The sequence below is a fragment of the Clinocottus analis genome, unplaced genomic scaffold (assembly GCF_023055335.1).
Source record: "Clinocottus analis isolate CAN_PGR_092001 unplaced genomic scaffold, fCliAna1.0.p SCAF_22, whole genome shotgun sequence".
Classification (NCBI taxonomy): Eukaryota; Metazoa; Chordata; class Actinopteri; order Perciformes; family Cottidae; genus Clinocottus; species Clinocottus analis.
The window spans coordinates 270,626-284,716 of record NW_027175954.1 but is presented as its reverse complement, the minus strand read 5'-3'; the positions used below and the strand labels follow the sequence as shown (position 1 = coordinate 284,716).

Sequence of the window (14,091 nt, the reverse complement as noted above, 5' to 3'; positions counted from 1 at the left end):
AAAAAAGAAAAAGGTCTCAGCTGAATCGGCCTGAAAAGGAACACATTTAAAAAGCTTTACTCGCTGAAACGCTGGCAGTCAGACCATCATCATCATCATCATCATCATCTCCCAAAATAGGAATCCAGAGATCATTCTCGAGGAATAGTTCATCCGTTTCTTTTAGAGGGGGCGATCAGAGATCAATATACATCAAAGTACAGTAAGTTGGAGCCGTGGCGGAAGGATATCCCGCCGAGAAATAGTTCCCAAATCGTCCGACCTCCAGACGCGAGATCCAGCGTAACATCTCCCTGAAATATGTAACTTTTAAGGCTAAACTATAAAAAAAATTTTAAAAAAAGGATGAAAAAAAGAAGTTTTAATACTGAAACGCATGATCATGTCACTGAAAAGAACGACTAATCAAGATAAAGTCAACATTTAGCTTGCTACTTCAAAGGGTCAGCTGGTTTTTTGGGGGGTAAATTTAGCTTATTATCCTCTCAGCCCCGCTCTCACAGAACCAGACAAACTCGTGGACGTCCGGGGTTTTAAACAGCGACTGTCATGATTTATTTGAAATGATCACGATTAGCGTCAAAGCCACGTAGCTTTGTGTTCTAACGCATGTAAATATGTATATATATAAAAAGTTATATTATAGCAAATTCACAGGGGATTGAAAGGACAACGCACGTCATTTCTGTACTTACATAGTCAGTATTTAAAAAGACGAAACGTGAAATCACTTAAACCAGAAGAGGTAACGAGTAATGCTAAGCTAACGTTTACCCTGTGAGCTTTTCGACTGTTTCACGTGATCCGACACCACGGAGGTCACGTGAAGAAAGACCGCGAGGGGTAAAGGTTGGACGCTCCAGGAAGAGCTCGCCGTGAACGATTTGACATAAAATACTTGGTGGAGAGGTAAAACTCCTCGCTCCATGACTTCCTGACCGCGGGGCCAAAGAAGCTGAAGAGCTGAAGGCGGCGTCCTCACGTGGAGGCGTGCGAGTGGCGCCCACAACACCAGTCTAACGGTGCAACACACACACACACACACACACACACACACACACACACACACACACACACACACACACACACACACACACACACACACACACACACACACACACACACACACACACACACACACACACACACACACACACACTAATGTAGAGGAGCGTCCACGAGTTTTGGGATTCTGGGTGAGCAAGAAAAACTGTAACATTTCCCCCCGAAACCGAACCGTTTATTTTGTTTTTTAAAGTCCTAAAAATCGGTGTTTTCCGCTCGGTCCTACGAGTAAAGCTGTAAACTTTGGTCGTGACTCCTCCTCGTGATGCCGCCCAGCGACAGAAACGACCAGAAGGGAGGAGCAGGAGGAGGAGGAGGGGAACCGTGAGGAGGGTCTGTGGTCATGCTCTTCATTCATACGTTCACATAAATGACTCTCACTCACACACACACACACACACTTGGGATGACACTCAGTGATTGAATAATGGCCCCTCCCACCAATAAATACCTTAACCCCGCCCACTGACAAAATAAAAATAAAAAATACGTCACGCTGCTTCGTCCGGAGTCTACGGCGAGTCCTTAAACCTACAGCCGGCACGGCGAGGAACCGTCATCTACGGTCTGAGAACAAAAGGCTCGTTTACGCGGCTCACACCGTTCCTAAAAAAAAAAAAAATGTTTGTTTCAAAACTTGAGCAGAGAGTGAGGGAGAGAGAGAGGAGGAATAAACGAGACGGGAACGAGACGGAGTGCTGCTAGTTTTTCTTCTTGACGTTGTTGTTGGAGGCGAGCCGCGGCCGCGGCGCCGGGATCAGGTTCCCCAACGGGACTCGACTCCGGGCCACTTCGAAGAGTTTGGAGAGAATCTGGAGGAGGAAGAGGAGGAAGAGGAGGTCAGGTAATACAAATTATTATTCATCACCAACTAAACTTTCTTCACAGTTTTGTAAACACTGCAGTTATGCAGATGACACCGTTTTATCTCGTATATAAATAATGATTTGCAGCATTTCTATTGCGCAATCCACAAGCCAGATGTGTTAGATAAATAATTTAAAATAGTCTTAATATATTACCGCCCTATGTATAGTGCTTCTTGAATATTTTCTCTTATTATACCGTTTTTATTTCCTAGACTGCACAAGAATTCCAACGTGTTCAACAACCTTGAACCTTTAAAATCGTTCGATGGATCTTTCTCCCGCAACTGGACCAAACTGAGGGACTTTGAACAGTTTTATTAAACGTACCTTTCGTGGAGTCCTCTGGAGGCATTGAGAGAGAGGAAACAAAAGAGGAAGGATTAGAGGAAGAGGAGGATGAAAATGAGAAGGTGAAGGACGGCAGAAATGTGTTGAAGTGAATCGAGCATCAGCAGAGTCTCAACCACCAGTTAAAGTTTCCTTTAGTTACTTTTTTTTTAGGAGAGCAGAACAAGGACGCTTAAGGAAAAACTAAAGAGTTATTTTACTAAATGTAAGTTTTTTTCCCCTCCAAAGTTGAGTTGGTTTGTAATCTTTTAATGCCTGTTAATTATTATTAAACGTTATTAGTCTGACGAATGTTACAGAACTTCTCTTTCATTACAAAAACAATTAAATGAAGCAGAGTCGAATTAACTGAATTTACTGCAAGAAGATGGAGAAATTTGACCACACACACACACACACACACACACACACACACACACACGGGGGAAAAACAAAAAAAATCGATACAGCACAGTATCGCGATATTTTGCGTGGCGATAATGGATCGATACATGAAAGCCGAGTATCGACGTTTCATTTATTCAATTCTTGACTTCTTGGTTCTGGAATAGTGAAATCAATTTGTTTTTTGTTGACAAAGTTTTCCTTTGGGGACAATTTGCGTTTGAAAAAAAAAAGGCAATACGTTGCAATACTCAACGCATCGTGATAATATCGTATCGTGGGACCTGTGGTGATTCCTACCCCAAACAGACAGACACACACACACACACACACACACACACACACACACACACACACACACACACACACACACACAGACACACAACCCCCTCACCTGTTCCCAGAGGGTCTCGGCCACCCGGTCGATGACTCCTCCGACCTCGCGGAACTCTCCGGAGTACTTGACGTACGCCCAGATGCAGAGCGCCGTCAGCGCCACGCCCATCACCAGGTTGCACAGCGCGGCCACCGAGTTGATGCCCACGAAGCCCGTGACCATGGACGCCACGTACATCACGAACATGACCACGAACAGCGTGGCGGGCGTCCGCGCGGCGAAGAAGATGTTCTTGCCGTCGTTGTGCTTGCAGAAGTTGGCGTAGACGGCGTCGAGCTCCGCCTCCAGCTGCTCCTGGTAGCGCCGGCAGAAGTCCTCGCCGCCCATCTTCTTCACCGAGCGGAAGTGCCGCACCGACGCCTGCCGCTGCTCCGCGTGGCGCCGCTCCAGCTCTGCCGGGTTGATGTAGGGTTTGTCGCCGCCGCAGACCTGCGGGCGGCGCAAGAGGAAAAACAAAAAAATAAAATAATCTGGAAGTATTTCATTAACCAGATCCTGGCTCTCAGACATCCTCCGTGTGATGCGTTACCTGCTCCATGCTTTTGTTGTACAAGTCTTTGGCGCCCGCTACAGCTGCAAGGTTATTGGCTTCAGCTGTTGCCTAGGCAACAGATAACAACAGATGAAGTTTAGAGTCAAGATTGAGAAATCAACACATCACTCTTTTTTTTTAACGAAAACTGAGATCTGCACCGTTCTCCTCTAATGGAAATACGGTTGTTAGTAGTATATCCTGTGTTTGTAGTAAATACACATACATGTATAATTGATAGTGTGTGTGTGTGTGTGTGTGTGTGTGTGTGTGTGTGTGTGTGTGTGTGTGTGTGTGTGTGTGTGTGTCTTGACCCATTCAGAAGGTTTGAAACAGTGAGAACAATTTAAAAAACTGTTTTGAGATTTAAAAAAGAGGATGCACTGAATCTGTTTTTTGGATTAAATGTCATGATGCAAAACTGTCCAGCAGGCGGCGCTGTTCCACAGCAACATTATCTTCCATCTATTGTGTGTGTGTGTGAGTGTGTGTGTGTGTGTGTGTGTGTGTGAGCTGACCTGCAGCATGGACTTGGGGTGAGGAAGCTCCTCTCCCTGGTAGATCTTCATGTAAGCCTGAGAACAAAACGGACAGATGAGAAACATTCACAAAGACGAACTTCAAAAGATAACAGGAGCCTCAGTAAAGAGAGAAAAACTATGGATGAGAAAGACAAAACACTCCCAACTCAAGGTCCACTTACTCGCTTTTTTCTAGAACTTTCGATCAGGATTTAAGAACCGGAGGAACAGCTAAAACGTATTCTCTCATCTTGTCTAGTAAACTGTCATCGTCTTCCCTCTTTTGTAGAACGAGACTCACATTGTTCAGGCGTCTCACTGCCTAAATGTTCCTTAAAAGTAGCGTTCATTTCAAGGATTTATTTGCATTTCTTGTGGACATTTAATGTTTTATTTATCTGGGACTTTTTTTTTAAATGATGCCATTGTTTGGTAAAGTGTGGTGATGTCACAGGTGCAAGCGCCACAGATCTTAACTCACTTTGAAGTAGTGCAGCAGCTCTCTGCAGGTGATTTTCACTCCTCCGATCTCTTTTTCCACCAGGTTTTCTGGCGAGAGCAACGTCGGAACGAGGTTCACCAGCTCCTTCTTGAACTCCTCGTCGATATCTGAGGCACACGAAGCACACACACACAGAGACACACATGCGCGTCACAAAGCCGGACTTGTTTTTGACCGGATCGTTCGTGTCTCTGCGTTCGGGTTTCTCACCTCGGAGCCGCCCGTCAAAGGTTGGGTTGGTGGCCACCTTGAGGCCGGGGTGAGGCAGCAGGAAGCAGCCGATGTTGGAGAAGCACGAGTGGATGTGTTTCCTGACGTTCTGCAGCTCCTCGTGTTGGTTCTGCTTCACCTGATCACAGACGGGAACGCGTCATTCGGTCCACGGAGACGTTAAAGCCCGCGAGCGGTTCTATAGTTAAGCTCCGGGGCCTTTTGGAACAAACCAGAAACCAACCTGCAGCCGCTTCTCCAGGAAGCTCAGGCCTCCCTCCAGGCCGTACGGATGCTCGTACGGGTAACTCCAGTCTCTGATCAGGAACATCAGACTCTGAACAGAGGGACACATGCAGCTTATTGATCCGGGATCCACTACATTCAAAATAAATATATTAAAAAGATAAAGAACATTTATTGCAAAAGTATTCCAGTTCCTATGAAAGCACATTTCCACCACAAAAAAAGATTAAAAAGTCATGATTTCTTCTTTTTTTTGTCGTTCCTTTTTTTTTTGCGGAAATGGGCTTCCAGAAGTTTCAGATTTTGTTTGCAACACAAATAAGTTGCACAAACATAAGCAGTACTTTGAAGTGGGGGTAGCATGAGATACTTAGTCGTGTAAGCTGTATTACCAAAATAGATGGCAGTAAGCACACAAATTATACTAAATAAATAACTAATATCAACAATATTTCAAATATTTATCTTTCCAACGAGGATCTGAAGCGGTTATCTTTGCTCTCTTTGCCCGACGGCAAAGTAAAGCCGTGAAAATATCTAAAATATAGCACTTAAAAATTAAAAAAATAAATAAAATCAAACTCCTTTGCTTCTGTGCTGGTTCCTCCACACTGGGAGCGCGTTGACTGCCATCTAGTGGAGATGATATGACACCGACGACAGAGGACCTCACACAACCCCAATAATCTGCACTGTCCCTTTAAGACGGAGCGTCTAAAAACAGCTCACAAGAGTGACGTTACCGAGCTCGAGCCAATTGATCCGTTTCTTCAAACTGAAAAAAATATGCCACCAAAAATATATAATTTAGTCCTTCGAGGACTGAAGTTTAAATCTTTTTACGTGTCAGAAGGTAATCCACGTTTCTAAAAATCAAACTGAACATTAAGAGGACCGGGGACGCGGTGAGCAGATCCCACCTGGAAGGGTTTCTCGTAGACTTCCTCCATGGCGAGTCGTCCGTACTCCGTGAAGAGCTGAGGAGAGAAAAACAACCGGCCACTTAAAATCTAATCGGGCTTCACAACGTGGACATGAAGCTCAATTAGTGTGGGACAAATGTGTGTGTGTGTGTGTGTGTCTTTCTGATTCATCCGGTCTGTGAAAGCTTTTCCATTTGCTGCTCTAAACACTTTTAGTAATTTGTGCTGCTGCGGATATGAAGATTTGATTGTATTTATATATATTAAATAAAGAAAAGAGAGAAATTAAAAGCTGGTTTGAAGTTGTGTTGCTTCTTCTTTGTCTGCACCCGTTTTTAAATTATACATATTTCCAAAAAAATAAAAATAATCCAGCCTCAATAATATAAAATCCAATAGAGCCCGCCCTCACTGTTTGATTGACAGGCATCTCTGGGGAGGCGTGACATTGTGAACTTTCCACTGAGAGGTAGACTTCCTGCCACACAAGGCAGAAGGTCTGCTGCTGGGTTCAGTTCAGAGTTAATCCTGACCCGAACACATCTCAAGACACCCGATATGGAGCTGTTCCCTCACAAGACGCCGCAGTTTAATCTGTGGGGACTAGGAATCACAAGACAGCTGCTCTGAAAGGCCGGACAGCGAGAGCACTCAAGAGGCCTTGTCAGTCAGAGGGGGAAGGAATTAAATATTAACAACTGACCTAAACTGGACAAACGGGATCGTTTGTAAGGAAAAAAAAATAAAAAAATCATGGAGGCAGCTTTGATAGAGGTGGTGCATTTTATGAGGTTTGGATCACAGAGTTCCTTCCTTCCTTCCTCCCTTCCTTCCTCCCTTCCTTCCTTCCTATCTATTGTTTTCTCCTCGTTTGCGTGAGCCGTTCATAAAAAACAACGTCTGCAGACCGATGACTGACCTGGAGGTGCTGGAGGTCGTCTTCCTGGACGTTCTGAGACAGGTTGTACACCTGAAACGCACAACAGACCCCGTCATTCACTCGGTGTCGTCGCACCGAGACTTTTCACCACTTTTTTTTATTTTTAAAAAAGGCCCGGATCACGACTCAGAACCTCAGGGTGGCGGCTGACCTGAACAGAGCTGGTCATGGTGCTCAGGGCGAACAGGGTGGCGCAGTCTTTGATGGTCGACTGGCTGTCGAACGCCCCCTGTGTGTCGATGAGCAGAACTGCAACCTGCAACAACAACAACAACAACCAATTCATCCCAGCATGTCAAAATCTACAAGTTACGTAATCGTAGGCGTTCGGGAAGCCGCTTGCTCGGGCTCTCGGCCCGCGGACCGACCTTGCAGCCGTCTGGTTTCTCCACCACGAACACCTTGCTCCAGGCCAGGATGCCCGTGGTCTCCCGCTCGCAGCCGCCTCGCCAGGTGAAGCCCGTCAGAGGCTCCTCCTCGCCGCCGACCCACGAGTCCGACTGGACGGAGACGAGAGAGAAGAAGAAGAGGAAGGACAGCTCGTTGTCAGTACAACCACATTCAGATTGTAGCCTCAAATCCAGATTAAAACAACATGTAGAGAGAACGTGTGATGAACATTCAGGAGATTTTGTTTGATTTTATTACTTTCTATCTATCTAGTAGGAGAGAGTAATATTACATCATAGTCTATGACAATATATTTGATCCCGTTATCAATACACATCAGACTATAGATCATTTTCTAGTAGATTGATGATCTACAAAATACAACCCCCTCGCCTCCCCAAAAAAAAGTCTGGTTTTACTGTAATTCAGTAAATCAAATAACAAATAAAGATAGTTTATCATATTAAAGCAGAATGCTATCATAAATTCACTGATTTGCAACATGACAAATAATACAAACAAATAAATTGGAAAAAAGGTTCAACTTCTGTGGCAATAAAAGGAAAAATGTGACAGTTGACGAATGTTGATCTCATGAACTGCGTCGTCATCTTCAACCACGCCTTATGATTAATAACAAACGCGTAGTCATCACTTTACGCGTGAAAAGCCTTCTCTACGACGTAATCCCAGTCCCACTCCATGACACCTGTGTAAAAAAAAAAAAAAAAAGCGGCTGTACCGTGACTTGACCTGTGTGGGCGGGGCTTATTCTACGCATAAAGATGGACTTTATGTGTGGAATAAGCAGCAGTGACCCTCTGCGGAGGCCCGGGCCACAGAGCCGCCATTGTGTCGGCCTAAAATCCTCTTTATGGCCTCATGAAACCCTCCAGAATGTTCCTCGGCGCTTACCGTAGATTAACCCGGTAGATTAGCTCTGAACCGGGTCACCGTTTCACAAACAGAAACGGGGGCTTTTTCATGCCGAGACGTGGAATATCACGCAGCAAATATGTTTGTTTCTCAGCCAAAAAGGAGTTACAATAAAATCATTGTCATCGATTTTTGACATTGACAAACTTCTACCGATCCTGTTGATATCTAATCAAAACCTTACTGGACAAATAACCAAGATTCACTCTAAAAATACACGACTGTCAAGATTAGACTGTCTTTTAATAGCTCCTGAAACACTGGAGACAGACAAACAACAACAACACGGTCTGATATCAGCATCTAATCTAATTATCAGACGGGTGAGGCCTGCTGGAACAGCAATCCTTTAGAACCTGAAGATCCATCTGCAACGCAGGGAAACACGACGGAAAATGAGAGAAAACAATCCCGACATGAGGAGCACGAGCATGTTGCTCACTCGCATGATGTGCAAACAGGTTGTATGTGGCTTAGTTTCAGCTGAACTCAAGAGGGAGGTCTGTAGATTAAGTCTCACATTGTGCCACAAAAGAACTCTTAATGTTGGATTAAAATACTTCAAAACATATATTTGTGGGCCTCTTTAAAATGATTTAGATACTTTGACAGCTGAGAAGTTCTCATCGAGTTATGATAGTTACTGAACTTGCCCGTCGACATATTGGCCCCACATGACAACTGAGCTGACTCCGCCCCCTGATGAAGAATGTAGATACAGTTTTAAGGCCTCGAGTTGGGATTGTTTCGTCACACAACTCCGTCGAGGAAGAGTTTAAAAGCGTGACTGAAATCACTGCGTGGTCACGAGTGTCGCTCGTGACACTTTAGGTTAGATTGCAGAGAAAAAAATGCTGTTTAACATCCAACTAGAAGAATCCGACCCATTCAGAAGGTTTTATTGATGATTAAATAAATAAAAAAATATAATATATATGCACACATATATACACATATATATATATATACATACATATACACACACACACACACACACACACATATAATGTTTATTGTTTTTATTTATATCAATTTTTAATTTATATCTTTCTAAATGTTTTACATTTAGTGTGTGTGTGAGAGAGAGAGAGTCGGGATATATAGAAACTCACTGGTGATATTTGAACCAATTTAAAATATTACCTATAAAAATCAAGAAATTCTCAAAAAAAAAGTCAACTGGATTTCTATTAACTGAATTTGGCTCCAGTTTCAGGTAGATTTTATTACTTTTATTGTGTATTTATACAAGTACAAAGAGCTACGTGAAACCAGAGTCGAACTCCATGTGTATTCTTCTATTAGGAACATTTTCATGTTCATAAACAGGACACGAGCGCTGCGTCCCGGCGGTTTACCTGTTTGTACATGAAGCGCAGCATGAAGTCCAGCAGGAAGGACTTGCCCTTGCGGAAAGCTCCGGCCACGGAGACGACGACCACGTGGAGGTCCTGCACCTCCTCCTGCAGCAGCAGCCGCTCCAGCGCCTCCTCGTGCAGCGAGAACGAGTGCTCCTCCTCGTCCGCCTCCACGATCTGCACCGGCCGGGCCCCGCCGACCTCTTCCAGCAGGTCGTCTTCCTCCTCCTCTTCTTCTTCGTCCTCCCCGCGTCTCATCTGGGATGAGTCGGATTCAAACCTGTGGCCGCCTGAAAGAGAAAGCCGCGGTTTAGAGTTTGAACAATACAGAGAGAACGTGGCGGCGCTACGCTAACATTTTGTGAAATCTGTGTGTAAACAGTAAAGTGATAAAATGTAGTATTTAAACTAACAATGAGGATTCAAAACAGTAAATCTTAAATGACTGAAATGAATGAGAGCCAATAGTTTGATTAAAAGAATAAACATTATATAGATGCCTGTATGTACGCTGCTTATATTTTGAGCGTTTTTCTTTTAAAAGCATGTTAATTATTTCAAACTTGGCGTAAATGAACATCATGAACACATGAATACAACACATTTACATCACTTTCCAAAACTTTTGGGATTTTATTTTTTCAAAGAATTATTCCAGGCCTAGAAAATAACCATTTTCCATGACCGTACGAAACCCTGTCTAAAGAAAACATTTCCATAAGCCGTGTGCTTAAGAGTGGACGTGGTTTTCTCTCTCGATGGCCGACTTCCCCTTCAGGGATCAATAAACTCTGATGTTCAGGAGCGACAGCGCTTGTTGGGACGGGGAAGAGAAAAGTTTCCTCCTCCAGTTAGTGAAGCATCACATGAGAGGAAGGAATCACCGCCATTACAGGACGGCCGAGCTGGCTGGAAGCTTTACAGTAAATAGACGGAGCCGTCGGTCAGTGTTTCATCCGTCCGCTCTCCTTGTATGGCCGCAGCTACACTTCACTGGCCAACAGGAAATCTGGGTATTTCAGGAAGATTACCCATCTGACTCTTTTCCGATGCTTCTCTATGTCTCTCGCTCTTTGGTCTAAAACGAGATGCAAAGGTTTGCGTAAATACTGCAACGTTTTTCATTGCAGGAAAAAAACGACAAAGTCGCTGGCGTTTCAGTTTCCGGGGGGACCCGTGACCTCGCGCTTACGTGACAGCGCTTACTCAGACGCTGTGTCTTGTGATTGCACATCCAGAGCACCCCCCCCCAACCCCGAGCATCCTCGTGGGAAGAAGAGTCTTCATTGAGGTCAGCGTTGAGGTGGGGGGGGGGGCATGTGAGGCGACACTCTGCAGGCGTCGACAGTGATCCGCAAGCAAGCGCCTCGCTGGTTTAAATACACACTCGCATCATCTGGAGGAAAGGATGTAAATAATGTACACGCCAACATAAAAAAGAAACTGTTCGGGGACGTCTTTTGGATGAGTTGTACTTTAACTGAGGCTTTTAAGAAGACCAGTGATCCGGTAAATTCAATGTCCCAATGTTCTCTCTGGTGAGCACATGAGCTGCCTGAGGATAAATACTTCCACAGTGTAGCGCCGAGATGGAGTGTAAAGCGGAAACCGGCTTAAACTTTTTCCTTTTGCGATGTAGGCCGCGATGATGTTGACGAACGCGACCTCGCAATGTGTCAGACTTAAAGACACGTACTTCCTTCAACGCGTCATAGCTACGCCTGCTTGTGGGAAGATCTCATGGTCATGCCTCAAGTTAAGACTGCTTTTTTTTTTATTTAATCAAAATACCATCTTCTTAAGCCTCTGGCAAGATCGTTCAACATTCCTCAACTAGCAATGGTACATACTCATTGGTGAATAAGCATTTTTTTTTCCTCCCGCTTATCAAAACAGGCCAAGCCGATCAGTGGATTCCTGTCTCGTCATTTCACACTAGTTAGCTTCCTTATAACAGAGATCAAGTCACCCCCCTGTCATCAGTTACTGTAACATCAGGCTACCCCCGTCGGCAGAGGACTCTGGTCTGGGTTTCTGCTCAAATGCCTGTTATTAAAAGTGCTTGAGCGCTGAACGGGACCGCCAGCAGCAGTCTGGTACGCCTGCATTCAGCAACTTTTACTTTAACGAGGCAAAACTGCAGTTTGGAGTTGGAGTCTTAAAACGAACAATAACTATCTCAGTACTGTTCAGAGACATTAATGACTCCTCTTCAAGGAAAGGAAAACATGTCCCACAACATTGGATCCGACAGGCGGTCCTACTGCTACTGATGCTCGTGTAAGAAGAGACATTACACAACAAACTCCTTTCACAAATTTGCTAGTTTAAGGCTGATGTGGCTTGTTGAAAAGAAAAAAAAGCCCAGGCCTCGTCAGAGATCTACAACAACAATTTAAGCCCCAAGACTATCAATTTTGATTTGGCATACAATAACAGAGCCGTAAACGACGGTGTACGTGTCCATATCGAGAGGGAGAGTTGGAGACTTCTTAAAAGGGAGCTCAAAATGTGAATCTGGAACAAGAGGATAACTCCACCGGCACAGTTATGTATACACCACATGGCTTAGTTTTTGCCCCACTTTGGTCTTAGCACATAGTGTGCAGTTCTCCACACAAAGCTCAGTGGAGCTCTGTGCAGCTGCAACAACACAAGCAGCAGCACCTGCTTTGTGTAGATCCAAACACTGTTCACCCTTGTAAACCTCATACACATGTTTTCATCCGCTTTAAAAACGGATCAACAGCACGAGAGGCTTCCTCCCTCGTCATCCAGCGTGTGGGCCAACTCGCATGCAAGACCCAGCGCACGGGGATATCTCACCAGTTACTTCGTTGTGATGGAGCTTAGTCAGCCTCAGATACTGAACTGTGGTATAAATGCCACGATAACAGGATGGAGGAAGATAGAGTTGGACGGCTAGCAGCTAGCAAGAGTCTACGTGTCCCAAATACACAGTCGCTGCCCTGACAGCTGGTCACAACGCGCCATATCGCCGCACGTCAAAGTTAAAAAAAAATAGCCAATTTAATATTGTTTCTCGGAGAAAAAAACCTAAGCCGAATTAAAAATCGTGACTAATAATCATTAAATAGAGCCGATTTAAGGGTGACAGTATTAACCCTTGCCCACAGGAGATGGAAGTTAGCTTAACTGGTCGATTTCTTTAATGGAGTTCGGCGTAAGAGAGTCCACTTGGCTTATCTCACAGCTTATTTTTACAAGCATGCCTTGTAAAACACAGTTTATCCCCGACCCTACCCCCTACCCCCCACCACGCACACGCACACACACACACACACACACACACACACACACACACACCTGTGATGTGCGCTAACCTAAATTAGATTAACACCTCAATGGAAGTTAGCTTGCCTCGCGCCGTTACCTGCGACCAGGCCGCTGTCACAACGACGTTTTTAAATATGTTACCGCTCGCGACGCGGTGATTTCGCCGCGGGACGCGATTATTCGACAAAAGCACAGCGTTGCCCCGCCGTGTCGTTCCCGTGGCCCCCTCCATCCACACGGCGGTGGACTAAAGGGGACCCACGTATTCAGAAACTCGCCACCCGCCGTCGCCTGTCGCGTCGGTTGCAACGTCTTCATCCCTTTCGGCGTACGTTTGGTTACCTTCTTTGAAGATGCTGTTTTTGTGATTCCGCCGCTTCAACCTGTTCTCCTCCGCCGCCATCTTTCTCGATAGCGGCTATAGCACTGTCCTGACGTCACGGAACTCTGAGCTGCGGCGGTGTCCGCGCGGTCGTAAAGTACGGTGACGAAGCCACGCCCCCATCCGTTGATGCTTGCCCCCATACAAGAACATCAAGTATTGCTATAAAGTACACATTATTAGAGTATTTCCATTTTTTTGCGACTTCATACTTCAACTCCACTGCATATAAGTGGGAAATATTGTACTTTTCCCTCCACTACATCTGTCTGACAGCTGAGGTTACTTGTCACATTAGTTTTTCACCCCCTTCCCTGCAGTGTAAACCACATGTCCATCTGTTGATATTAATTGGTTGTGATAAGCTGAAGGTTGTTACTCTGATGGATCAACTTTTAAAGCTTTTAAACTGTTTAAAAAGCCTCTTGGATTAGCTGGAAAATGCATTGTCACAAAGAGTTCACTAAAAGTTGACGTTGTAAAGGTGGTTCTCACAGTACAAACATATTATCTTATTGAATATGATGCGTTGCAATAGATTAAACAACTCTTCAGTGCGTAAAGGAGTTAAAAAGCAGAACCGTCAACATCTAAATCAGTAAAAATGCCATATACATATTGATGTAACTCACACTAACACACTGTTAACTTTTCACCGCACAATGAATACTTCTACTTTTTATACTTTATTTACATTTTAATGATAACACAAGTAAGGGTTTGAATGCAGGGCTTTTAGTTGTGGAGTATTTTCACAGTGTGTTATGATGTTCAGCTGCTTAATTAAAAGA

At 44.6% G+C, this 14,091-nt stretch overlaps 1 protein-coding gene across 2 annotated transcripts; it reads right to left on the bottom strand.

The window, feature by feature from the left end:
• Positions 1–1,761: 1,761 nt before the first annotated feature.
• On the bottom strand, positions 1,762–13,355 carry LOC137792888 (atlastin-2-like). Of its 2 annotated transcripts, XM_068588686.1 has the most exons (14): positions 13,261–13,355; positions 9,622–9,911; positions 7,306–7,437; positions 7,089–7,193; positions 6,917–6,967; positions 5,995–6,051; positions 5,073–5,165; positions 4,829–4,967; positions 4,598–4,725; positions 4,114–4,170; positions 3,593–3,664; positions 3,061–3,492; positions 2,262–2,276; positions 1,762–1,877 (listed from the first exon to the last, which is right to left on the bottom strand). In XM_068588686.1, exons 1-14 carry the CDS (start codon positions 13,319–13,321, stop codon positions 1,767–1,769), a joined length of 1,743 nt encoding a protein of 580 aa, XP_068444787.1. In that variant the 5' UTR covers positions 13,322–13,355; the 3' UTR covers positions 1,762–1,766. The 2 variants fall into 2 exon arrangements, with proteins under 2 accessions (XP_068444787.1, XP_068444788.1); XM_068588687.1 differs by lacking the exon at positions 2,262–2,276.
• Between the last annotated feature and the right edge of the window lie 736 nt (positions 13,356–14,091).

Coding starts and splice junctions, on each gene's coding strand:
- LOC137792888 (XM_068588686.1), bottom strand. CDS start 13,321: ATGGCGGCGGAGGAGAACAGGTTGAAGCGGCGGAATCACAAAAACAGC. Junction 7,438..9,621: donor TGCGCTTCATGTACAAACAG/GTAAACCGCCGG, acceptor GTCTCCGTCCAG/TCGGACTCGTGGGTCGGCGG. Junction 6,968..7,088: donor CCATGACCAGCTCTGTTCAG/GTCAGCCGCCAC, acceptor TGTGCGTTTCAG/GTGTACAACCTGTCTCAGAA.